This window comes from Lepeophtheirus salmonis, chromosome 12 (genome assembly GCF_016086655.4).
Source record: "Lepeophtheirus salmonis chromosome 12, UVic_Lsal_1.4, whole genome shotgun sequence".
NCBI classification, from domain to species: domain Eukaryota; kingdom Metazoa; phylum Arthropoda; class Copepoda; order Siphonostomatoida; family Caligidae; genus Lepeophtheirus; species Lepeophtheirus salmonis.
This window is the reverse complement of record NC_052142.2, coordinates 4,003,054-4,030,847: the sequence shown is the minus strand read 5'-3', so window position 1 is coordinate 4,030,847 and position 27,794 is coordinate 4,003,054. Positions and strand designations below refer to the sequence as shown.

The following is a 27,794-nucleotide window of genomic DNA, read 5'->3' as shown; positions in this document are numbered from 1 at the left end:
GAAAAAGTCTGAAAAAAAACACAAAAATAATTAAATATCCTACTATATCCTACATGATCAGGTTCCATTTCTAAAAGAAAATCTTTGGACTCTTATAAAAAATTACCTAAATTTGAGCATACGAGTATTTTCATAAGAAACTCGGATTTAAAATATTGCTAATAAGATAGTTTATAATACTCTTGGCAACTCCCGACTCGCAACATGACTTTTGAAGTGGCAAAACGTAAAGAAAAATAACAGATTTCGACATTAGAAAAGGAAAAATGGTTTTTTATATCCCATAAGTATAGTTGATAATATTGTAGAGAAAAACGCGTGCAAGGAGGAGGGGAAAAAAAAGACATATGGTATCATTGTTTAAAATACTGATGTGATTATCATCTGCCTGCTTTATTATGATTTTTGAGGGTATAACGAATGTATTTATTAGCAAAATGTTTAATGAAGATAAACTACGTATAATTGACTTCGACGTTTTTTATCCGTTACAGTAGATTTGAAAACGTCACACTCCATGAAATTGTAATTCATTATTAACCTTATTCTCAGAATAATAGCTAATGAAACGACAAAGTAGAGTATTTGAAATATATTTGAAGCTCAAAGTTTAAAAAAGAAGGCTTTAATTAAATATAATCTACATACTAAAAAATAAACCATTAAACATTTAAGTTAAATATACAAAATTAAACAATTAAAATCATATAACTATTAATAATAATAAATTATGAATACAATATATTGAAATAATAGATTGATCCAAATAATATTTTCTTGTTCTGACATCGGAATTCAGTTAAATATGTCATAACTTTAGGTTGCAATACACAAGCGAGACGTGGAGTTTAATCAAAAAGATAATCACCCCTCTTCTTCATGTGGAAGTTGCTATATACAATTGTGCAGAGGATAGATATATCTCTACCGATGAGATCTAACTAATTATAATAGTAAAGTAAATGTCAAAATCATAAAATTAGACAATAAATATATTAATAAAAAAATGTTAGAAATAAATTCATCGTAAAGATTTAGAGCAAAAGCTAATTATGTAGTAATGTCCGGCGATATTACTCCCTATTAAGAGCATCAAAAAAGATTTTCCCCCGTTATTTAGGTATGCTTATATAACAACATACCATTATCATAAAGGATATACACAATTTTTAATTATAATGCAACACCCAATGCAACTACCCTCGTTGTTGTGACCATTTAAACAGTTGTTTTTGCCTTTTATGAGTTTTCTCAACACCATTTCTTGGAGCCCATCAACCATAGCTAAGCCTTAAGTGATAAAAAAGTAATATTTATTGACTATGTAATATTGGAAAACCTAATTATCATACCCATGTCTTAAAGCGAAGTAAGTAGTCTCAGACAAACTAGTTGCAAACAATCCAAAACTACTACCCCCGTTGTTGTGACCATTTAAGCAGTTGTGTTTGCCCTTTACTGAGTTGTGTATCATAATTCTTGATATGTTTAGCTAAAATAGAATCATATTTTATGGTTAGATTTAAAAAAAATTGAATACTTACGGTGAGATAGTACAAAATTCAGAGTTCCATTTCGATATTCGTAAATACTTTTTACTGATAACTTGATTGTCATTTGGCGTGGATGACTCAAAACATTTTTATATGTATTTCTATAAATGACATCAGTAACAACATCCTCCATTAATTTAATGATGGTTCCTCGGGAAGGGATATGTTTACCCTTGTATTTCTCCATAAATTTTTTGAACATAGATGATTAGCAATGGATAAGGTTATATTACATGCAATAAGCATCGTTGTGAGATCAGAGTTAAAGTCTGACTTGATGTATTCATGATTAACTTGATTTTTTAGATGAATATACATGCTCTTGTTATGAGATGAGGATAATGAGTGGCGTGTAATTCTAGACAGGGGACTAAAGGCACATTTATATCGACAAATCCGACAAACCATCTGTTTCTCATCCGGTAAGCGTTTTCCAAATTCCTGGGCCTTCATTTTCATAAATCCAGACAGAAGGCGACGTTATTTTTTGCATTTTATTCAGTTCTCTATCGACTATCCCCATCTAATATTATTATATTAATATTGAATAATAAAGGCGGGAATGATAACGTTCATGATTGATAGAAAAGATGTAAATTATTTAATCAATGATGCCATAAGTATTTCTTCTCTTCTCCTCGCACGCTTTTCTATTCTTACCAAAATTATCACCCTTACCCATAAGCCGATCATCAATTTGTGTCTCTGGAAGGAGTCTCGGAAGATAACGTGAAATTTATGATTTTAACGATTTTGCACATTAACTATTTTTTTCAGTTATTATGCACATTAACGGTTTTGTTCATTTATTATGTACATTACCTAGTTATTATGCACATTAACAGTCTAGTTCAGTTATTATGCATATTAACTAGTTATTTAGTGATCTGGTAATCGGGAAGCTCAGACTAAATAAGTTCTTGGACCCGTAGTGAGTCATTCTGGCGAGGTCTCTAATTCCTGTCAATCCTTTAAAAGCCTTAAAACCAAAAAAAAATATTATTATAGTGTGTACCTTGTCGTACACGATTTACCTTGATATCTAAAAAGAAATCTTTGAACTCTAAAATGGAAATTCTGTTTATCGTGGTAAAAGGGGTCATAATTTTTTACATAATTTTTACCCCTCTCTCCTATGTAGGTTTACGTGGTTCTTGAATTTACCACCCTTAAAACCTTGTGTTTCATTTGTTTCTTCCAAATGATGTTTAATTGCGGATAATGTTTTTTTAAAAGAAAAAGGTTTTTGGTTTCCTATGACGTTATTTATGCAATCTTGGCCTCATATACATCTGTATGTGGTTTTAAGCTCCCCTTCCCAACGAAAATAGACAAGTTTTTAAGGGTTACCCCATCCTCCTAAGTGGCCACATGATTCGAATTATATTAAATATTAACATTATTTTTCTAAGTGTTTGTTGGGAGGGGGAAATAAAAATATCATGTGACGCAATTATGAAATGCGTATTGTCTTAAACACCTGATCTAGTTTGCATTCAATATTTTAATTCCTGAGTTTCTTTTTTTTTTTTGGAGTTCATGTCATTTTTGTCTTCCATCGTCTTACAAAAGCTTCTTCACGGCTATAGATCCAATAGAAAAGTCCTTACTTTTCTTTGCAATAAATCGGAAAATTCGGAATACCAGAGTGAATATTCTTCAGTTAGTCATTGTCAAAGTATATGGTTTGAACGTGAGATTCTTCTTTTTTATAGTCGATTATAAATCAGCACAAAGACACCAGTATTCCCATTATTTTGATTGGTGATATAAATTTTCCTAATAAATTTTTTGTTCAAAAGCTAATTGTAGTTTATCTTAATTTAGTAGATTAATTAATATATTAAGTACATGATATACTGTCTCTTGACTTTGTCAAGAATGAATTTAATTATTATTTCTGCTAAAAAATTTTTTTCAACAAACAAAAAGTACTTTACCGTCCAAAACTTGGCTTTGAACATAAATTAGTTAAAATTGAAATTCAAAACACCGTACCTTGTCGTTTTTTTTTAAATTTTTCAGGTGATTAGGTGAAGTTAATAAATTTTGATAATCACTAAGATGTAGTATGATTCGTTTTTCAGACGTAAACTCAATTTTTTTCTTCATTGTTTGGATGTAGAAGTAAATCCATCTGACATAAGAAATATCTATAAAGTTAATATACATATGCGACCGGGAAGATTTTCATTCATTCTAACTCCCCGTAAGTTAAATAAAACAATCTTCAAAGAATTGTAATTCAAAGAATAAGTTAAGAAATTACCAAATTATGGAGCTGTATGTTTGAAGACCTTTATGGCTAATGCAATTAATTTTTTTCGTATTCTTGAAATGGGTAAAGACGAACCAAAACCTCAATAGACATTGAAAGTTGTCTTTGAAACGTTTTGAAGACTTGAGAAAACTAATCGGCGATTGTTCAAACGGGAGAAATATTATCATTTTTTTATAATGGATTTCACTGTATTGTAGTGGGAAAAAGAAGTAATTTTTTAAAACTTGTTAAAGCGACATATTCAAAGTTTTGTTTTTCTCAATTTGGAGTATCTTTAATATTGTTTTAATAATAACAAGGATACTCGTCCTTATGGTGATGGGAAAAATAAATCCTCTATTTTTAGTTAGGAATTAACTCCATACTTACTTAATCTGGACAAATATATGAAAAGAAAGGTTAAACTTTTTATTTCAGTAACCGATGGAAATATTTTCTTGATTCCTAAGAAAGTTTACGTTACAGGCTTCAGTCATTGGAAACCTAAATGAGACTTATAGAATAATTTCTGGCATTGTTGCAAAGCAAATTGAGCCTTTTATGAATTAAAAAATTGGATTTCAAGAAACACGATTTATCCAAGGAATGAATATTTTAGACATACCCCAAAATGTTTAGTTTGCTGTTTATCGGTGGCAAGCAGTAAACTTATGGTGCGATTATAGCGCTTTATTATTTAAATACTTAGAAATTGCCTATCTTGGTTTTATTTTGAAAGCTGTTTAGCGATTGCTCCCAAAAAAAAGTATTAACAAATTTAGAACATTTCTTTCTAACAACATTTCTACAGTCACTATAGATGGTTTAGAAAGTGAAGCAATTGTAACAGAGATAAGTTCTTGTTACGAATGTACTGCAGTCCCCTTACTATTTGTTGTATCCATAGAAAGATAGACTCTTACTTTCTTACATAAATATAAGTGTTTTAGGATCACCTTTGGAACTCAACTGAGGTACATTGAATTGATATTGATGCAGATGATATGCAGTCTTTGTAGAGGTCAATTTAGACACTCAGTTTATTAAAATCAATGGAGATACTACTTCTTTTTTTTTTTTTTTTTTGCTGATATAGTCAAATCTTTGGCAAGGCTACAATGTAATAGAAATAAAACTTAAATTCTTTCTTTAGGACTTTGCATTTCCCCCAAAAAAAAAAAAAAATCTAAACATCTTTGAATGTTCTATTATTGATCTTCTTGCAATTCAATGGAATAATCAATTAGAGGTGAATTTCAATTGGAATATTGAACATTTTTCCTAACTCTTACATTTCGTGAATTAAGAGGTCAAGAAACCAAATTTAAGCCAGTTTGATAAAGTTACCCAACCTGTTGCTTTATTGTAAAATTGTTACTGATTTAATTTTTGGTTTCCTATTGAAGAAAAAAAAAAGTCTTCTGTCTATCGAAAAACAGTTCGGAACTGTTTTTTTGGAATAATCATCTTTCTGAGTATTCTCTAGTGTGGGCCAAAGAGTGTTGTGGGGACCAGGTACAGTTAATTTATTTATCTTAACTCAAATATAAAGATATTTCGAAGAATTCAGAGCATCTTATGAGTCTTAAGAAAGATAATATTTTCAACTATACCAACAATTCACAAGCCTCATGCTACTGGCGGCTTGAAAATTTTGCTTTCCTTGTGTATATGCATATTTTATTGTGCCATCGAAATTAATCAACATCAAGCCCAGTTTTAAAAAAAGTCTATGAAATATGTCTAAATACTTTAAACTTATTGGTTATCCAATTTTTTTAAGGAAACTAATTTTGGGGTACACCAAACAAGAGAAAGAAGCTAAAAAATTACTACCCAAATTTATATTTTAGGTAACATGATATTTTTCTACAATGTATTTCAAAGTTGTGCCAAATTACTTAACCTAATAATCCATACACTCCCTGAGTGTCATCTGCGTTTAATTTTTGAAAATGGATTACCCTTATTATATATGGACTCCACAAAGGGGAAATTTCTTTATCAATCTTTTTAAAATTCTGTACTAATTTATTAGTTCAGTAATGTATTACCTATTTTGTAAGAAAGTTCTTCGGCTAACCTTAAGTTTTTTTGTTATGTCCATAATCAACAATTTTATTATTGTCATTTGTATTTTTGTATAAGCTTGTTTCATTACGTCAGTTCTTATCTTCTGACAAATTGTTTTATAAATGAGGACAATGGATTAGTTTAGCTAAAAAGCTTGTTCATGTATGTATTTTGTAATTTATATCGATATTTTTCAAAAATTTTATTAAATTTAAATTGTTTATTTGTAATAGTAATTATTTGGAAACGAAGGTTCTTAAGTAAATTCTCTTTAACTTTTAATTAGATAATAAAAAGTGTAAATGCATGAATAAAAAAATCTTGTAATTCCATATAACATTTGATGTACGATTTTTTCATTCAATTCCTTTTTTTTATTTTATAACAATTCTAATAATATTATAATAGCCCTTAAAGTGGGTTCACTGATGAGTAAGAAAAGGGACGCCTCGAATTTGTCAATTGTTTTTGTGTTTTTAAATCACAAATTTGGTTAATTTTACGGCATTAGTTTAAACTTAAGAGACTATACTCTAAGCAAAATTTACACTCATTACATCCATTATAGTAAAAGGTGTCAAAATAGAGGACCTTTCGGTCCCTCTTATTATGCATTTGTTAAAACAAATTCTTCCTGTTGACGTAAAGTTATTAATGTGGCTATAATACTCATACCCTTGCTGCTAAGAAAAACGAATTAAAAAGTACCAACAGCTGAATTAATTAGGAGTGTCCGAATGGGGTTGGGTGGAGGTGTTGTAACCCTCAAATGAAGGAATTTCTCAAAAATTGTTGCTCTGGAAGAAAAAAAGGATTAAAGCAAAAAAAATTAGTACTAGAAATGTATTTAAAAAAACCAAAAAAAAAAACTATTAAATATATAAAATCATGCGGACGCCCCAGTGAATTAATAAGTTTTATTAAATTTGTTGGATGAAAACTGACATAGGGTTTGGAGTATCTCTGCTCGCCTTAAAATTTGCTCAAGTATTTGCATTATTAACCGGGTATCACATAAAGATATATACAGTCATTATTTAAATGATATTAAGCGGTTAAATATTTATCTCATTTTTTTTGTATATCTCGTTATAGAATAAAGCTGTTACTTTAGTTTATCGTTTACAATGTTAAAATTTTTATAAATATGAGTGCACAGTGAGAAAAAAGATAAGTATATCTGATTTTCTCTTCCCAAGGATATCTGGAAGATTACAATAGTGTAAAGAACGACAATCTACGGCATCAAAGATAAGATTAAGAATGGCCAGCCCTTGATCAGAAGCCTGAAATGAAGGCAGATTGTTTGCCTACTGACATTGAAGTCCTTGTCTTGAATCCGAAATTACTTGCATAATAAAAGTTTGTCTTTTTAATCAAAGCACTTCAGATTATATTACTAGTTTAATGGTAAAATGTACTAAATTGGACCAATAAAAATAAAACCTTTCATTAAAGCTGGCGTATACAAGCAAAAATTAAAGTTGGTAATGTTTTATTTGAATATCTGAGTGTTAAAGAAAAAGGCGCTACTATGCATAAAAATTTGAAATATTTACATATTGCCGCTCAAACCTCGAGTTATTTCTGCATAAAAAAAATATGTTCAAAAAGTACTCTAAATCGATTTTTCTTTATAACTTGAGTATTCAGTTTTTGAATAGATTCATTTTATTTCGTTATAAGATAAAAAACCAAGACATTCTTACGGCAGGGAAATGAAACTTTTTTGACTAAGAAAGACATAAAAGTGGAATATTTTGGAAATGTATTTAGATAAAAACTGTGGGATATATTTTTCTTGTTGTTCCAAAATGGAGATATTAATTTTTTGTTGACGATTTCCTGTATTTGAATCGTTAAGTTGTGTATGGTGCGAATAAAATTGTAGTTTCAATTGATCTTCAATTGAGTTTATATCAAAATTGATATAACTTTATCATTCCATATTATAGACACTACAGAGCTTCTTGTTTCCTCTCAACTCATCTTCTAATGTATTTTTTTAATTTTCGTCTTCTTTATCTTTCAAGAAATAGAAGATGCTTTTATTGATGGAATTTGTAATGTACCACAAAAGTTTAAAAAAATTTTCTCCAATGATAATTCCTCACCACCTATTAAACAGATGAAACTTAGTTTTTTATTATTATTATTAACCAGATGAGGTTAAACTGAGATAGAACTTATAATCCTTTGGTTCCTGACCCTTCTTTAAAGAAAAAAACTAATTTCAAAAGGAGTTTTTATGAAAAAATATTTCGAAGATGAAACTAATATTGTGTGTAACATGATAAATTATTTGTACCACCACAAGTATCAAGGTATACAAACTATGGATTATGTTTAAGTATATTTAATAAGTTATTTAAAAAAGTCAGAAAACAATTTTTTGATCCTCAGAGTTTCATATATTGATTTGGGCTTGAATGCTCACTATACACACTATATTTAGACATAAACTAAACCATTAATATCACATTGTTATTCATCAGGAATACCCTTGAAATTGAAATGTCAACATCTAGAAGGAATAAACAACCTCTATGTATGAAGCAATACTACCGTTTGCTAAATTTTTATCGAAAGCCCGGAATCGTGAAAGATGAACATATTGATTTTTATTCAAGCCAAGTCAAAGACGAAGAAATAATCGTTGTTATGATAAAATCTCATGTAAGTCTCAAACTAAATGTGAATAGTTAGAATGAAAAAAATGTACATCAGCTGGGCTTCAAGAAACTGTAATTATTCGTATTTTCCAGGTCACGAAATTCATATTAAGTCTACAAGTGGGTTACCACATGTATCATAAGTGTCCATAAAATTAATTTCCCAGAACTTTGCATATTAGAAGCTTCAACCTCAACAACTATTGTAAAAAAAAGGAGGTTATTTAATTTAAAATGTTTCTTGTTTGGGGTAACGTTAATAGTTATTGTGCTTCTAAAACATAATTTATCAAATCGTTTTCTCTCCTACGAATAAAACATATTTTAAATCCCCGAACTTCGTCATTTTGAAAGAGAGAGTTGTTGAAGTTCCAAGATAATAGTATGCCAAGTTTTATATTTAAAATGTCTGTACAAGTATGCTTGTTCACGCATGATAGATGTGATAACGAAAGAAGGGATTTGTATAATGAAAAAAAACTAAATATAGCAATAAAAAAATGAAAAACGGTTGATTTATGTGTTCTTTCTTCTTTTTCTGTTCATTATTTAATCAATCGGGGGGTCTCCCTCTAATAAGAAGAATTGGTGTAAATTGATTTAAAAATGTGCAATATAATATATATATATTAATTTAAATATAAATATAATATTTTCCCAATACTAATACAATATTAAAAGTAGAAGGTTCTGTTCTTTATAACAGTAATTCATTTTCTCACAATAAAACCATAAAACAGGCACATGATATTAACAATGGTCTTAACTCAGCAATAGCATATGTCTCACTCCTGCAGTTTCCCTGCATTTTACACAAATTCCATCTTTTGTGATATCTCATTTCATTTTAACCATTTTCGTTAAGACGTATCAGTTTTTAGAATTCCATTCAGACTCAAAAAGTAGTTATATTTTTATGCTTCCATATTTGAATTTTTATATAGATATATAAAATTAAAGTCAAAGTGATTGGAGAGTGGATTAGTCTTCAAAATATATACAGTCATTTTTGGTCTGTATATAACGATTCCCGCTACCGTAAAGAATTAAATATGGATGAAAAAGTACAACTTTTAACCACTTGTAATAGGAGAAAATGGGGTTCTTACTACGCAAACATGATTTGTAACGGTGAGTAAAGTTTTTATTATATGATTTCGGAATATAATATTATATATGTTTTAACTATGTAATTCACGTGAAAATAACTATTAATACCCATTATAGATAACATATTTTATTAAATATTATAAATAAATAAAAACTACATATTAAGTTGGTAATAATATAACTATATTTATATTTATTTCTTTAATATTATATTTTTATAACTTTTGAACTAAAAAATTAGATCCGCAATTGTTTAATATTCATGGCATCAAGTACTCAGTAGTATCTATCCAAGTAGTCACATAAAAAGAAACAACTATAGTAATATGAGAAAGAACCATATATTCGGCTTATACAGTCGATAACGCAACAGACTTTTGTTATGGCTTTTCCAAGACATATGTCCTTTATTGTATAGGAAAATATAACCGCTTGTTGAGTTTCTATCGTCATGATCTCCAGTCCAATCAGAATCTGAAAATCCTACGAGCTCTTCTTTATAACTTTTGTGATAACAACGACCAAGATACTTTTTTTCTTCAAATAACGAAGGATTCTTTTCAAAGCAACCTAATGCTTGGATGCAGGAGCATCACAATAACTGGCCAGAGCAAATGTTAAATCTGGTCTTGTTCGAGCAGGTAAGTAGATAAGACTACCAACGATTGATCTATATTTAACAGGTTTTACTATTTCTTCATCCACAATTTTTGTCAGCTTAGTTTCTAAAGCTACAGGATTTCCAACCTTTTACTATCCTCAAATCTAGTTCTTTCTTATATGCTCAGAAAAAATATTGACTGACCAATCCATACCGGTAGTTGCATAAATACGCGGACTATTTGTGGCAAATAATTAAATGTGTAATAAAATTCGTATGACGTTTTTTTTTTGAGAATTATATAATAGAGAATTTATTCTGGTATAAAATGTAATATAATTACTGAATATAACCGCCATCAGCTGCTATGATACCCTCCAAGCGCCCGCGGAAGGCTTTGCACGCATTGATGATGTAATGGTCTCGCATAGCTGCCCATTGTTCATTGACGCTGGCCTTCAATGTGTCCAAACTCGGGGGGTGGGTAGCACAGGCATTCTTCTCAATTTGCACCCACACACTGTAGTCAAGGGGACTCAAATCAGGTGATTGAGGTGGCCAAATGTTTTTGTTCCAAAATGGCATTTTGGCAGCGAGCCAATCCTGAGTCATTCCAGAGGTATGGGCAGGTCTTTCATATCTTTTCCCTCCTTGACAAGCTTCTGGACCTTGAACACAGTAGTCCTGGATAGTCCAGTGTCCTTGATTATCTCCTTGACAGACCTACCAGCACGGAGGAGAGTGGTAACCATATGACGTTTAGCCTCGTCATTCATTGTAAACGACTTTGTTTGATGCGAGAAGAAAAAAAACAAAGCCAAAAGATTTACCGAGTTACTTGTGCTAGAATTTTTATTTCCAGTAACGGAACCTCGAGATATAAGCGGTTAAAAATTAGTCCGCGTATTTATGCAACTACTGGTATATATGTATTTGTAAGATCTTGTAATATATTTATTCCAAGAAAATATCGCAGTAGTTTCTCCATCAGTTGTTGCAAACTTAAGGTTAATCTTTTCCTCTATATAAATCAATTTTTATTCAGAACCAATGAGTAAAATATCATCTACATACACCGCAACAAATACTTTTTCATTGTTAGTAAACAGACAGGGATCTTCTTTTGTCTGCTCAAAACCGATTTGTTTTAAATGTTGACCTAATGTAAAATTCCAACATCTACGTGTTTGTTTTAATCCATACAAACTTTTTTTCAATTTACAGGCCAATTTTTCATTTAGAGGATTACTGAATCCCTCAGGTTGTTCAACATACATGTTTTCAGTTATATCACCATTAAGAAAGGCAGTTTTTACATCAAGGTGATGTAATTGAAGCCCTTCTCCAGCAGCTATTGCTAAGAGCAATTATACAGTTTCAACTAATTATAGAAATGAAAGTTTCATAATAATCTTCCCCATGTCTTTGAGAATAACCTCTCGCCACTAGCCGTGCCTTGAATATTTCAGGCCTATTTTATTTCTTCAATTCAAATACCCTTATTGTTTTTAGAATACTTCTATAATCAGGACGTTTTACCAAATCCCAAACATCACTTTTTTTCCAGGACGTAAGTTCCTCCATTATACCCTTCTTCCACTATGTTGCATCTGAACTTTGTAGAGCCTCTTCAAGTGACTTTGGTTCTGCTTGTAACACAAGTTTTTTCTCCAAAACGATTTGGTTATTTCTTTTCTCTACTAGATCTTCTGAGTTTTTGCACACTATCCTCAATCTTATGAGGAAAACGACAACCGATATCGTTCTCTGAATTTGCTTTATCATTGAGTTCTCAAATACTATCACTTTCTCGACAAGCTCAGGATCACCATCATTTTCCATTTAAACATATGCCATTTTCATCAAAAATAACATCTCTACTAAATAAAATTTTTCAACTTTTAGGTTCATATAGATTATAACCTTCTACTTGTTCTCCATATCCCATAACACCGTTCTTTTACTCTTGAAGTCCAGCTTTTGACAAGTCTCTCTAGGTATAAAAGATAACTACAACATCCAATTCTTCTTCGATATGCCAAATCAGGCTTTTTACCGTTCAAAACTTCATAAGGTGTCTTCCCTTCAACTGCTTAAGTAGGACATCGATTACGAATATAAGCAGCAGTTGTCACTAATTCAGCCCAGAACTTCTTGGCTAAACCACTATCAGATAGCATTGCACGCACTGACTCTATTTATGTTCTATTCATTCTTTCTAATACACCAGTCTGCTGTCAAATATTGACTGAATTCTTTAGATATGTACTCTCCTCCTTTATCAGAACATAGACATTTTACCCTTTTTCCAGTTTCATCACCACCATCCATTTCCAGTCCTTGAATTTTATTAAAGCTTCATCTTTATTCTTCAGAATATATACCCAAGTACGTTTCGATTTTTCATCAATAAAGGTAATAAAGTAATGATATCCATTCAGTGAAGGAGTGTATATGCGTACAGATAAATCCAAATGAATTAATTGCAGAATATCTTTAGCTCTTCTCATTGATTGGTGTGGAAACGATTTCTTACTATGTTTACCCTCAATGCAAATGTTCACACAAATAATGGGATGTAATTTCAATAGAACCAATATCTTTGACTAGGTATTTTTGAACTATTTCTTTTATTCCAGATACGCCCATGTGTTCAAGGCGTCGATGCTCCTTTTCAAAATTGGTCCCTTTGGAAATATTAACTCTTTCATTCATTTTTCGACATATATGATAATATAGACCATCACTTCTGATGCCTCGTCCAACTACTTTATCTTACTTATATATAAAACATTGATCTCCTTGAAATTGAAAATCCTCTTTCAGACGATTTTGAAATACTTAGAAGGTTGAACGATAAGTCTGGTATATATAATACATCATGAAGCTTGCATAGTCTATCCAAAGTATCAGTCGTAATATTAACATTGCCAATTCCAATTACTCTCAACGACCTTCAATCTCCAAGTGTGATCTTCATGGACCCTTCCTTCATTGTTTTTATATGACTCTTTGCACCTGAATCAATAATCTACTCCTTTAAATTAAATTTATCAAAACGCAAATTGGTTGATTGTAAGTACATAATCTCTTGACTCAGAGCGTTTACACCTTGCCACTTTGTTTATTTTATGACCTTTCTTCAACACATTGGGGAACTGACCCGGAATTTTTTTTCCCCCGTAACAATTCCTTTTCTTGTGACCAGGTTTTCCACCACCAACACATTTAAGCAAGTGTCCGCTCCTAGTGGCTAAACCCCTTTCATGTTCACTTGATGTATTATCTTCATGCTTCTTCTCTGTGTTCAGGATCCGCTCCACGACTATTTTCATTTAGGTATCTCAGGATGATCCTCCAATGGCGTCACAAGCAATAAGAACTCTTTAGTAAGACTCGCTAACAGATACACAACCTTGTCCTCCTTATCAACTTAGCTCCCTATAACAGCAAGCTCATAAAATATTTCAGTCATCTTCTTGAAATGACCTTGAACACTATCACCATCTTTCAACTGACAAACAACTACCTTCTTCCATAATTCCAGTTTCTTTGTCCATGTTTGCTTTTGAAATTGACTTTGCAGTCGACTTCAAACCACAGAGGGATCTGTTGCTTCTACGACTAAGTATAGTAGAGTTGTATTTATTGCTAATACTACAATAGCAAGGCTTTTGTCCTTACAAATTCTAAATGTAACATGTTCAGTTAACTTCTTAGGCTCTGTTTCTTCTCGTGTAACAATTTTCCAAAGATTCTCATTCATCAATATCATGCAACACTGAATTTTCCACGTTGGGTAGTTAGACCCTTTATGGGAACGATGGACATTCTATCTACAGACATATCACTTTATATACACTTCACTAATCAATTCATGCACAAAAGAAAGGTATCTGGGCCCAAAACCATGGGATTATAATAATATAAAGGAAGTCTCAGTACGAACAATTATTCTCCCGAATCTCTTGTTATTTTTATAATCCAACATATTTTGCCTTATTTCTACTATTTTATTTTTTTAAATTTGAGTTGCTAAGATTTTGAATTTGTACATTATTTGATAGGTTCTTCTTTTTTCGGCAAAAATTTTATCCTAAATATGAGGATGCCACTTTTTTTAGGTGAGTCAGCATGATTGCAGCAACAATTTGGTTCTTCAGATTCATTCAATGACTTACTTGTTATGAATACTAAATAATTAACACTATTGATACTCATATTCGTACCAACTGTCATTTTTCTTTCTTTCCTTAAACTCAATATTTAAAATAACAAAATTCGCAAGTATAGTTATAAATACATGCATAATTTTTTATTCAATATATTTATATATGGATAATTCCATAAAAAATAACTACCATAGACAACTGATCTTACAAATTTGGATAAAATAATTGGATATAAATCAAACTTGCATAAGTTTGAAGTTTTATAACTTAATTTGATACACAGTCATTGTTATAAATATCTTAAACTAAACCCGAATTTTCTGACTAATATTCACTTTCACTTCAACAACAATTTCGATTTTACAAAACTCTACACTGTATTTATTCAACAAAATTCACTTCCATAACTGTTATGTTGTATTTATCAAAAATTAGTATAGTTACTTTATATTAGTCGCAAATTAATCATATTTTAGGGAAATCATGTATTAAATGAAAAACATTATACTTTTTTCACAGGTTCACCGACAGAAAATTACAAAAGAATGATGGGTCTAATGGCCAGGATGATAAAACGAAAAGTTTAAACACATTCTTTATTGTGAAAAAGTAAACTTTTATCGCAGAGTTTACAAGGGGCATCGGACATGTCAAGGGCTGCAAAAATAACGTGGCGAAAACTCTTTCAAAGAGTTCACTCAATTGTGTACCAGCAGTTTATTTAGAGAAGTTTGCTGAGCTACAGAAAATGATTAGAATTTCAATTAACTTATTGCTTCTAATGGCACTTCTATCAATATCAAAAAGTTACCTTTTGTTGACAATAATTCAATTATAATATGTGATATCTCAAGAAATACCAAAACAACCGGAAGTGCATCTCAAAATTCCGCTCACTTTTTTTCCACACACAGAGGCTGTTTTATAAGGAAAACGTAGTTTACAATAGTTAATTAGTTTTTTCAGTTATTCTCAATTTATAATTAATCATCCTGTACAAGTGTTCTACTCCTTGATACAAGCAGAGCTATGTCGGTATTAGAAAGGATCCGGATGTGAACTTTCAAAGATTCCACATGAAATATTAAAAAAAAAAAAAAAAAAAACTAACCAAATGGCGTAGGGCCATACCAAGGGATACGATTGACTAGATATCTAAAGCAAATTCAAAACTATGTAGTCTACATTGTTAATTGACGGAGTTTATCACATAATCTGTGGATAATTCCAGTAATAAAGGAAAATCCTTCCAACTAAAGTACTATGAATATTGCTTGTGAATCTCTGAGACGGCTCCTTTTGTACTTAATTTCCTTTGAAATATTTTTAAAAGAATTGTACATGTGTGCGCGTCTAAAACAGAACACTCAGAATTTTTTTTAAATAGTTAAATAATTGTGTAATTTTTAAAGTGGTCGACGAATTAATTGATTTAATATGAAAGATGAGAGTCATAGACACATGTCTATTCAATATGGCCACCCATGTTCTCCACTACCAACTCCAGCATGGACCGGAACTTGATGCATGACTCGGCGATGAAGCTCTGGTCGAGGTTGGTTCAGGCATTCTTGAGGGCAGACTTCAGTTGGTCCTTGGACTTGTATTGGACTCCCGATAGCATCCCCTTTAAAAGCCCAAATACTGCGAAGTCAATTGGTGAACAATCAGGCGAGTGAGGCAGCCAAGAATTCCGATCGAAGAAGGCTGGAGTCTCGATCTGAAGAAACTCTTGGGTAAAGCTATTTGTGTGGCAGCTGGCACCGTCCTTATGCCACGACCACCTGTCCCCGTAAGTAGCCCTGGGCCAAGGGAACACTTTGTCCTCCAAGTATTGGCAGTACGTCTCGGAGTTAAGACTATCGTGGTCCTCCAAGAAGATGAGATCACATTTCACATTTCTATCAGAATTTTTCACGGCAGCAACCATTTCGTCCGACCTTGGAGTTATTGACTTATATTTTGTGGTTGCCTCAGGAGTCCCTTTGGCTACAACGCTGTAAACGGTGGTGCGGCTGCAGTTCAGAACCTTGGCAATTTCTGTGGAAGTTTTTCCCTGCACAGAAAGTTCCAAAAATTGGACTTGACGTCTCTCCATATTATCGACTGTTGGTTCACTGTTGCTATATAGATCTTGCTGGAGTTTGTTTATAACTAGTCAAGACACTTGCCTCGGAGTATAACCCGGTTTTAACTAAAAAAAATCACGAATATGTGCATGGCGTAAAATTTAAAGGTGTGTTCAGTTTCAGACGATTTCAACAAAAATTACATCAAAAGAGGCGATAGAACACAAGCTATAATTTATATATAATCATCATCTTATTTGAATAAAAAATAAGTGTTTGAGTATCTGGTATAGCCTTCAAAATGGTGCCCCTGCCAAGCAGCAAAATCGAATTTGCTTTAATTTTTGTAGAATATATCTCAATGTTTATATTTTATAACATATCCAAAATTTGAGCGGGCCTAGAACGGCCCAGGTAAGTCACTGAACCGTAATATTTCCCACACTCTCTTCTTTCATATAGAAAAGCTAGAACAATTGGACCCATTGTTACAATAGCATTACATTTCTTTGGTACATTTTTAATATAGCACCGTTCTTGTGGGTGTCCCATCAGTTTTAGACTTTCCCCCAACACACTCAATCCTTTGTGAGGTAATATTCGTCGAATATTGAAGGCACTTTTCTATTTTCAGGAAAAATTGAATTAACGAGCGTCTTAAGATATAAATTGGTAGAAGAAGATATCGTATTATTTCAATTGAAGGCCGCAGATAATTTTTGCAAATACAAAACAATAGGTAAACAAAGGCAAACCTCTTTTACTATGGTTTTATAAATAGAAGGACAACATGTTTCCCACAGCATGTATATAGCAAGCAACTTCCATGAGTAGCATCTTCCTTTCATTGGACTTGTTAATAATTATAGTTTCTTAGAAATAAAATTCACTTTCTTCTGATCCTCCTCTTGTTCATATCCAAGACTTTTAAGAAACGTGATGCAGGATTATATTTTTGCCTGTAGAACATCATTAGATGGAAGTGCTTTCACAAAAGCAAGCAAATTTCTGACTTGAGATAAGAGTTGGAATTTTATTAGAAGAACATATATGTGGAATTGTATTATGAGCGACTATGGAATCAAGATAGCATAATTTAAAGTAGAGATGGTCAAAAATTTGGATTGAATATTGAATTTGAGAGGGTAGTCCATAAAAAGTTCAAAAAACAAGTAATTTATGCCATCTATAAGATGGATGGTAGATGGCAAAGAAGAAAAATCTAAGTTATTTTTTTATCTGACGTTATGACGAAACTTTGTTTTCTTCAAAATAAATCATTTCCAATTCTTTTTGATGCTCCAGACTTCTTTTATATCTGGAAAATAATAATTGAATATTATATAAGAGTCCTGATATGTATTTGAAAGAATACACAGAAACAATAGAAATGAACTAGTAAGAAGGAGACATCAACTCCAAGAGTACTTGAGTTATTAATAAACCATTTCAAAAAACTTGAAAATCAAAGAAAGAAATAATTTGACCGTTAATCTACAGTTGAGGTTTTACTTGTCGGAGCTGGACGAGATTTTATTAATGTTTTTTATTTAATGTTCTCAAGCACCGATGGAATAGCATTAGGCTTAGTGTAACGACGACGTAGAGTCATTTCATCCTTCCTATGAGGATTGGAATCAGTCCTCCCCTCCTTATAGTCCTCTTTTTGTAAATGTTTTCTACATAATCTTGAATTTTTGTTAGCTTCCTATTTTTTGGTATAGCACGAACCCAAGTAGGAAGAAGTTCTTCATTTTTAAAGGGGGACCGGTAAAAAGGTGAAAAACAATATGCTCTCATTAAAATAGCCTGATCCACACCCCGGAGCACGAAGTGCGCATTCCTTCCCCTTTGCTTCAACTCTAGAACTAAATTACTCTTTAAAATTACCATTATTTTTAGTTACGATTGTGTTATGACGTCATACTATCATGCATTTGTCTAGTGATGAAATGGCTGTTTGTTGTTGTAGTGACGTAGATACTAAACATAGGTAAATAGATGCAGCTTTTCCTCACTTATCTTTCGGCTCCAGGTGTAATCATCAAAATAAGTGATCAGTCTCCACTTTATTAGTCCCCGTGTTGGCCAAGTTACTTCCAAAATGTAATGTATTTCATATTACTAGTTACTTGCATTTGAAAGTAATAGATTTTTTACAATATTACCTTCTGTGTAGAGTAAAAAGTAATAAGTAACTTATTACCAGACTTCCTAACACCACATTAAGTGCACCTTACTGCCAGGTTCTTGTCTATTTCTCTGATAAATTGAAAATAGTGCTAGTATAACCACTTAGAAAATGTTGGATTATCCTTCGTTGTTGCCATCTTGAAATCTCCAAACCAAATCGTCTTGTTCTTGCGTTGATTTAAAACAGTCTTCTTCATCTCTTTATTTACGACTGTTGCGCCTGTGTGGTTTTTTTTTTCAAAAACACCTCGCGTGTGAGACAGCTTGGATTGTAACGTGCGTTACCGGACTCAGTAACTGTAATAATATTAACGTAGTTTATTTAGTAGCACGTTATATTACTCAGTTACTGTCTAATGTAATGGATTACAGTAACGCGTTGCTTATGTAATGCGTTCGCCAAACACTGGTGTTGACATAATAACTGAATGATTTAATCCTAATGTTTCTTTATTGTTTATTAGCTGAACACTTCAATAAATTGTCCTCTTCATTCTAATGAGTAAACCCATTATACTTTATATCTCTATGGGTTCAATATATTCAATTCCTTTCATGGACTAGCACACCCAGTAGCATCCCCTAAAATTAAACCAATGAAAGATCTTTTCGTTTGGAGGATTATAAAAAAAGATTTGAGATTCTGTTGTAAAGAGTGTCTAATATGTCAAAGATCAAAAATAGATAAATATACAAAATGACCTGTTGGTAAATTAAAACAAGTTGGGGAAATAATTCGCTCCAGTTAGTATATGATGAAGACATATTTGGCCCTTTCCTTTAAAAACGGCGATTTTAATATCCCCTCTATTTAAAAAAAAAACGTTTCAGCTGTTAGCTTGAGAGTCTTCCAATGGAAGACATGACAGCGAAACAGTTGCTAGAACTTGTATCAAGGGGCGGTACAGTCGTTCCCCCCATTGAGGATCACTTCTTATTAAGGCAAAAATTCGAATCTACATTGTTTATAGGATTTAGTTAAATTATGGGATGTAAACATTTAGAAACAACTGTTTATTATCCAGCTTCAAACGAAATGGTTGAGATATTCTTGAGTTTAACTTTTAATTCTTTGGCTCCTTCGAAAAGCCTACGTTTATTCCCAAATTTCTGTCTGGAACATTTCATATTTATGTTAGGGCTCTTCCAATAGACGAATCCCCCTGTACAAAGAACCCTTTAAGATTCTGAGACTTAAGGTTAAAAAAATTATTATTTATAAAAAAGGAAGCCACCAAAACTATCAGCATAGATTACAATTTTACCTTCCAACTCTTGTGATATTTCCAGTACAACTTAAGATTAATAAAATACAAATGTTATACCACAACGTGTTTACGACTGATTTTTGACTTCTAACACACTTTTAATAGTGACGCCATAGTGTACAAGTAGTTTTGTTTTTTGTTTACATTTTCCATCGTATAAAAAAAAGAAACAATCTACATTCTTGATTCTACAATTTGACAAGGTCTTCATTTAAAAAACATTCAACCCGCTGAGGATCTTCCACGTCGTAGTGAAGCAAATAAAGCTAAATGTAAGTTTCTACAGAGGATCATTTTTCCATAGGGGACCACAGCGAGGAACGAAGAAGATTGTCGGATTTTACCTAAATTCACTAGGAAAATTAAATTGAAGGCTTATTAGTTATTAATTATTCTATGTTAACTCTTCAGCCTTGTCATCATCAATTCTATCATTCAATCCAAGGACACGTTATTAAATCCATTTATATTGTAATTACTTATAAGTTATTTGTAAGGATAACTATAAATTATCATAAGCATTCTTCATGAAATAGAAGATACTAGTTGAAGACTCCTTTGAGATTGTGTGAAGTTCAATTTAACAAAAGATTGTGTTATTTCTTTACTCTCAGCATAAAAAAATAGGTCATTGTAAAAAAAAATCATAATATGCATTGTTATTTAATGATTTAATTAAACTTAAGTATCTTAAAACAAATTCTTTATCGAAATAGAACTGATTACTCCACAGTCAAACAGTTCTCATATTGACTCTTGTGAATTTGACACAAGAAGAAAACTTCACTCCCAATAGCATTAGAGTTGTGTTAATAAGAAATCTTTTACTTCAAAAAAATGTTGGCTGTCCAATTGCCGAGGAATTGCTTGACAAAGTTTTTAGACTTCTCTAGAATACAGGCACTCACATTTCGAAAGTTTATTGTTTAAAATTAAATAATGAGGCTAAAAAAAAATCTACATATAATTTCCGTCTCTATTTTTTAACTAATGAAATGAGTAGTTTTTCGCACGTACTTGTTATATTTCTTTTTATACTACTTTTGTTTACAATATTAATATGCTTTAGTCTAATAAATTTACGAGTGCAAATAAGTTTTTTTATAACTTCATGTTCTTCCTTAGGATTTTTTTCACAATTAAGCTAATGAGTTGATCCATCACATATGGTTTGGTATCAAAAAAATTCCTATAAAACTTACTTAAATGCTTTTCTATTTTTCGCAAAATTCCAAAAAAGATTCCGATGGTTGAAGCAGTCCTCCTCTTCACAATGTTTTAAGCCAGGGACTTGGAGGAACTTAGATACTGGAAGTATTCTATCCCAGAGTGGGAAATTTTTGATGTAACAATTTGGCCACATATCCAGCAATATAAATAAATTCTTCATCTTCACAGATTTTAGGATGATTTAAATCATTAGATTGTAGTGCTATTGTATTTTCATCATTATTTATATCTTCCTCAATCTCACCTTTACTGATTTGAGGATAAGTTTCTATGTTATCTTCTTAATTTACTTCGCTCAAAATAGGACATAAAAGCAGATGTAGGATTAGTATATATACATTAGTGCATTAGTAATACTACAACCTATAATTTGTAGAAACATAGAAACAAAACATTGGTCTCCTTCAGATCTGACCAGAATATTCTGAGCAACAATTATTTCTGAGCCACTTATTACGAGTACTTGAAATCGATCCGTGGCCTCTACCGTATTAGGATGAGAGTGGGCTGGCTCGTCCAATATATCTTATTCTTGAAAAAAAGTTTTCAAGACAATCTTGATTTAAACGAGATGTCAAAATATATGGAAGGTCAATTTCATTATTTATGTATTGATACAACGATATCAAAGATTTTGAAGAAATACTTAGGCCCTTTTGGTAGGGCTTCAAAACCGATGATTTAAGCAACACCACTTCACCATTTTTATTTCTCAAAATTTGTATCATTGTTCCAATTCCATTTATCATGATTTGGAGAATATCCTTTTGTATTTCCAAATTTACTGCATAGGCACATCCAAGGTCTTTTTTTTATATTGATCGGAGCTTCATCTTATAAAAGCACAACACAGCTAAGTTTCCAATTGAGGTTTCGTTGGATTTGATTTGTTGAGCGATAATTTTAATAATATTTGATTGTATTCCAGGAGCTGTTTTAAAATTTCGGATCCACAGTTTGAGGGTTGTTACTCTAAGAACCAGAAGTAGACCACTGGATTGAATGTAACGGTAGGCTTTTGAAGAAAGAGACGTCAGTATCAGTCCTTCAACAAAACCTTCCTCATTCCATTTTCCAAACCTCTTCCCACTGATAAGAAGTTCACATTGAGATTTAGTAAATCTGTTTTCCAGTTCTCCTTTCATCGCTTCCTTAAAATTAGATTTGGATTTTACTGATCTATTTTCTGATTGAAGTATTTTCCCTTTTTCGTGTAAATCTGTATTCTGTTTCCTTAGTGACTCGAGTTCTAGAACGAGTGGATCTTTTCTGGTATTAGAAGCCCTACTAATTTGTATAATCCGTGATACACATGCTTAATTAGATGCGTTAACTTTTTCTAACATAAGTGTTTAAGTTGATTTCACGTTTGTTTGGGATAATTTATCTAATATCTCCAAATATATTTCATTAGAATCTTCTTCAAAATGGTCCACTATCTTAATTCATTTCGTTTTCCTTGGAGCTTACTCAAATCCTTTTCCAAGTATTATACCTCTGGAAAGGGTAGTATCTTCTTTCAATTTTCTTTTTAAAAGTAGTCCCATCAAATCCCTTTTATAAGCATTTTCCTCCAAATTATTCTCAAAAATTTCGAGGGTACTTTAGTAAGGCGTCTTTTCGATGACTTTCCCATTTTTTCTTCCTTAATGGATCCTTTGGAAAATGATGATCAATTCTGTTGTTAGGAGAATCACAAATGGCAAATGCTCAACTGACAGTTTTATTGCACAAGGTATAATACCACACTCCAAGGATACCAAACTTCTTTCTCTTGGCCCATAACATAGTCCCTGTTCTTAATTTTGGCCTTTCGTGTGTTTGTATTTGGTACTCTTTCTATTCTCTATGACGTCAAAATCTCCCTCTCTTGCCCAGCAGTCGGTACGATACATCAAATTGAAAATTCTAGCAAGCCCGATTACATGATGGTCTAACTGAAGTGAAAAACAGCAATTCGAGGCGTCATATAGCATTTAACTTATTTCAATTTTAGACTGAATTATCGTGATTTATTATAGGAAGGGAGGGGAGTAATAAATAAGTATCAATTGTTATTATTATTATTATTTCCACATATATTATAGTGTAGTATGATTTATGGTGAAACGTAGTACATAGTACTTTTTTTTCTGTCATGCTGCATCTATGATTCGCCACTCTTGTAAGCAGCTATTATTTGTGTAAGGTCATGCATTAATATTGTGGTACTTAGCCACGTAAAATTAATTATAATTTATATGTATTGGCGATAAAAAGTATATTCAAAGAAATAAAAAACATTTAAAAAAATATGGAATATGTATAATATCTCAGTACACTAATAGAGGGTTATTTTACAATTTCGAATGATTTACTTTTAAAAAAAAGTCATTTTTTTTTTTTTTAATATTTAATAAACAAATGCCATGTTTGCCATGTAATGAGTTGGGTATCATAATTCTAGATAATTTTAGCTAAAATAGAATCATATTTTATGATTAGATTTATTAAAAAAAATGAATACTTACTGTTAGATCGTTCAAAATTCAGAGTTCCATTTCGTAATTTAGTGTGGAAGACTCTATACATGCTGAAAATTATCTTAACTTCACAATTTACAATGGGGGTATTTCTATAAATGACATCATTACCAACATCCTCCATTAATTAATGATGGTTCCTCGGGGAGTGAAGAATTTACCCGTGTATTTCTCCATGAATTTTTTATAACGTAGGATGATTTACAATGGATAAGGTTATATTACATGAAATAATCCTCTTTTTGAGATCAAAGTTAAAGTCTGACTTGATGTATTCATCGTTAACTTGATTTTATAGATGAATATCCATACTCTTAATATGAGATGAGGGAAATGAGTGGTGTATAATTATAGACAGGGAACTAAAGGCACGTTTATATCGACAAATCCGACAAGCCATCTGTTTCTTATCAGGTATGTATTTTCCAAATTCCTGGGCCTCCATTTTCAAAAATCCAGAAAGAAGGAGAAGTTATTTTAGGCATTTTATTCAGTTCTCTATCGACTATCAGCATCTAATATTATATAAGTATTGAATAATAAAGGCAGGAAGGATAACAATCTTGATAGAAGAAGATGTGTATTATTTAATGAATGATGCCATAAATATTTCTTCCTTTCTCCTCACACACTTTTGTATTCTTACAAAAAAAATTAACCTTAGTTATTGGTGATCTAAATGTAGATCTGTATAATTCAAAGGCTCACTACCCAAATCTTCTTATTCTGTCTAAGCTCATCTTGAGGCTAAGCTTATATGATGTCATCAGAATTATTATTCCAAAATACACCATGTCAAGGAAAAGTGGGGGAAAATCCACAGGGATCGATTTGGGGCTTGCTTCCTCTTCTATATTGAAGAAGATAATAAAGGCAAGCTATCACCCTCATCTTAAATTGGATCATAAAATGATCGATATTGATATTGAGCATAGTTGTACTAAGAAAAGGTTTAGAATACCCAGATGGTAGTGGAGGACAAAAAATTTATCAAAATAATACATATATTACACTAGAAACTGTTTTTATATTAGATTAATAAAAGAAGCATTTTCCAACGGCCTACCTGTACTTTAGTTTAGAGAAGAATAAAGATAAAGGACCTCGAAAGAGACATGAAAAGAGTAGGCTCATTATTAATTTTGAAAAATCTCTTCAGCAATTCTGACCAGAAGTAGCTAAGGTAAAGGTTGGCAACATTTTAACTTTTTACCAATAAATTGATAAATGAGAGCGAATACAGGGGATAGAAATGTGATCATTTTTTGTGAATTAGACGAAGACATCATCTCATATTTTTTACTTTACTAAATGGTTTTACCTATGTGTTGAAGGACTTAGTACGGCACCACTATGGAGTTAGACTCACCCATATGGATTGACTGGTCGCCAAACTGCAGGAACTATTATATACAGATAAGTTCATTCTTATGGTGTTCTCCCTCCCCTTAAATTCAACGAACCACTTTAGGTAAACAGCAAATTCATCAGTAAGGATTAGTTTTCTGGATAGCATACCTCCGTTATTCAACTCTTTGATATAGGATACTTTGAGCTGGAGAATTTCATATTGTCACATAATGCAAAAAATATTTTATTTCCTGTGAAGCCCAAGGAAAAAAGCATAAATTGTACTATTTTTTTTCTCCCCCTGGAAGCTCTTACAAACTCTGACATCAAAGCGAACATACACACTACACCCCATAGCGAAAACTAAACAATACTTGTCAATCGACAAATTGAAACATTGAACTTGGGCAATGTAATTGAATCCACCAACTCGATAATTATTTAAAAATATATATACCAACTTTCATTAAAAATGGTTTCGTGATACGTTGACCACGTCAGCTATATTTAAGACTAAATCCAAGCCAATTCCTTTAGATAAAATTTGTTTGTTCTGGAGAAAAGAAACTGAGACGTCATTTCATCTGTTTCAAGAATGCTCCTTTAACTCCTATCGTAAGGTTGTTCGATACCTACTAGGGACCACAGAACCGTTAGCGGCTATTTAAAATATATATATATATTTATTTAATTAGAAATATATATAAATTTCAAATATATGCCATTGCAAATATTAAATTTGATGTGCATATTTGCTGATTAATAATTATTTAAAAATATTGCAGCTACAAAAAGACAATCAATAAGAAACCACGTAGAAATAAATAATAAATAAAAAATGAAATCCTTCATTAGAAAAGAAAGGTACGAAATACTTTTGCAGCTAGGTTTACGAAACGGAATGAAAATCAAGTTATTTTTCTTAATATAAAATATCCTCTTTTATTTCCTTTTTTTCTTTCTCTCCTCTTTCCCTTCCCACTTCAAGCACTTATTACTCTTCTTTTTCTAAAAAGAAGAAATACTAACGGCTCTTTTTGTTTTTTTGTTTCTTTTTGTTTTTAAAATAGACAAAGATGTATCATGGTTAATAGAAATACAAAGTTAGGTCATCATGAAATTGGGCTTGCTGGAATTTTCAGTCTGATGTATTGTACCTACTGCTGGGCAAGATCGACAGATTTGACAAAACACGGAACCACTCATAGTTTATTGCGTCACTATTGCTAGAATATTTCATTTGATGTATCCTACCGACTGCTGGACTAGACAGGCAGATTCGACATAATACGCAACCACTCATAATCTATAATTTCACTATTACTAGAATTTTCCATTTGATTGTAACTAAATTTTATAGTAGAATTCCAGCGTTGTATGAATCCGCCTTAAAACTGAAGATTTGTCAAAAAGCTTAAGTGTTATCGTTTACAACTCTAAATAGACATGGAAACTACATAGATGAAAATTAATGTTAATAACAATTGATAAAAAACGTTCCAGTATTCGAAAGATAAAATATATATTATTTTGAATCCAGTTCTTATAAAATATTTCTAACTATACAAAAATTAAGTAAATTTAAAGATTATAATTGAAAGTAAACTGTTTCCATTTTTAAACAAATTACTTTACATTATAGCTAAAACTAAAGATAAACCTTATATAACAACTTAATAAGAAGAGCCGACGAAAAAAAGAAGAGGATAAATTTTGATTGATTTTGTCAGTTTAACTTTTAATTTATTTTTGGAATATTTAATAAGAGTCATTCCATATCAAATCAGTCAAGGTCTTACATCAAGTATCTCAGATTTAATTCATTTTTAAATATGTTTTACCCCTTATTGTAAAAACACCCCTACCAAAATTTGAACGCATTACGAGGAGGTGTTCCAGAGTTATTAATATTTTCGTTAAAGCCCCATTTGTCAAATAAGGACTGGTTCACATAAGGATGTAAAAACTATTTTAGCTAATATGTGGAGAAGTACTGGTAGAAAAAAAAAATAGCCATATCGGATCATTTTTGATGTAGAATTTTTAAAAAAACACACACATTAGAGCACCCATAAATGAATAAATTTATCTATAGCTCAATGCACCCCTATTTATATATAAACTCAAAACCAACTATATGGAAAGTTTGGTGCTTGGGAAATATATATTTTTTATATGTACATAAAATTAACAATTTAAAAAAAGTTTAATCAGACAACATACCAACCAAATTATACCCACAGGAGAAATGTTTGCATTTTGTCATGATCTAATTCCCTGTTTTGTGTATAAGTATGTACTTATGATTAAAATGGAAGAATAACAAACTCTGTATGCAGAACGTTACAACGGAAACGATAATGCTCTTCCTGGAGTAAGATCTTACCACCAGTATATGCCACCAAGTTTTGATAAAATTGGTGTAAAAATGCATAGTGATGATGAAAAATATACCTTTATATTTATTTTTTAGTTATGTACGACAGGTGCTGGTAGCTCTACTTTATTTTAAAGAAAGACAGCTAAGTTATGGACATTAACGTCAAGTTCTTAAGCCCTAAACGTCCATCAACCAAAATTCATGCCTGATACCATTTGATTTTATATTAAAAATAATCGATGTTCTAGATACAAAGGGATTTGCACGTAGCTACTCTATCTCCAAGAAAGGGAATCACAAAATCGTTGAAAAATGTAGTTTATTTTGTTAAAAATTTTAAT

General features: G+C 31.4%; 1 protein-coding gene and 2 long non-coding RNA genes across 8 annotated transcripts in view; 1 reads left to right on the top strand and 2 right to left on the bottom strand.

Moving 5' to 3' along the window:
- Positions 1–27,794, top strand: part of ChAT (Choline acetyltransferase) — a 57,443-nt gene that overhangs the window by 8,441 nt on the left and 21,208 nt on the right. For all 5 annotated transcript variants that reach the window (XM_071892266.1, XM_071892264.1, XM_040722168.2 and 2 more), the window contains 2 exons: positions 8,382–8,562; positions 9,503–9,689. In XM_071892266.1, coding sequence (XP_071748367.1) covers positions 8,382–8,562; positions 9,503–9,689 — 368 coding nt within the window. The remainder of the gene's footprint in view (positions 1–8,381; positions 8,563–9,502; positions 9,690–27,794) is intronic.
- LOC139906837 (uncharacterized) lies at positions 916–8,091 on the bottom strand. The gene is made up of 2 exons (XR_011782830.1): positions 1,353–8,091; positions 916–1,290 (listed from the first exon to the last, which is right to left on the bottom strand). It is a non-coding gene; the product is annotated as an uncharacterized lncRNA (long non-coding RNA).
- On the bottom strand, positions 10,552–25,952 carry LOC121126816 (uncharacterized). Of its 2 annotated transcripts, none has more exons than XR_005867207.2 (2): positions 18,242–25,952; positions 10,552–17,828 (listed from the first exon to the last, which is right to left on the bottom strand). It is a non-coding gene; the product is annotated as an uncharacterized lncRNA (long non-coding RNA). The 2 variants fall into 2 exon arrangements; XR_005867206.2 differs by having other exon boundaries at positions 18,401–25,952.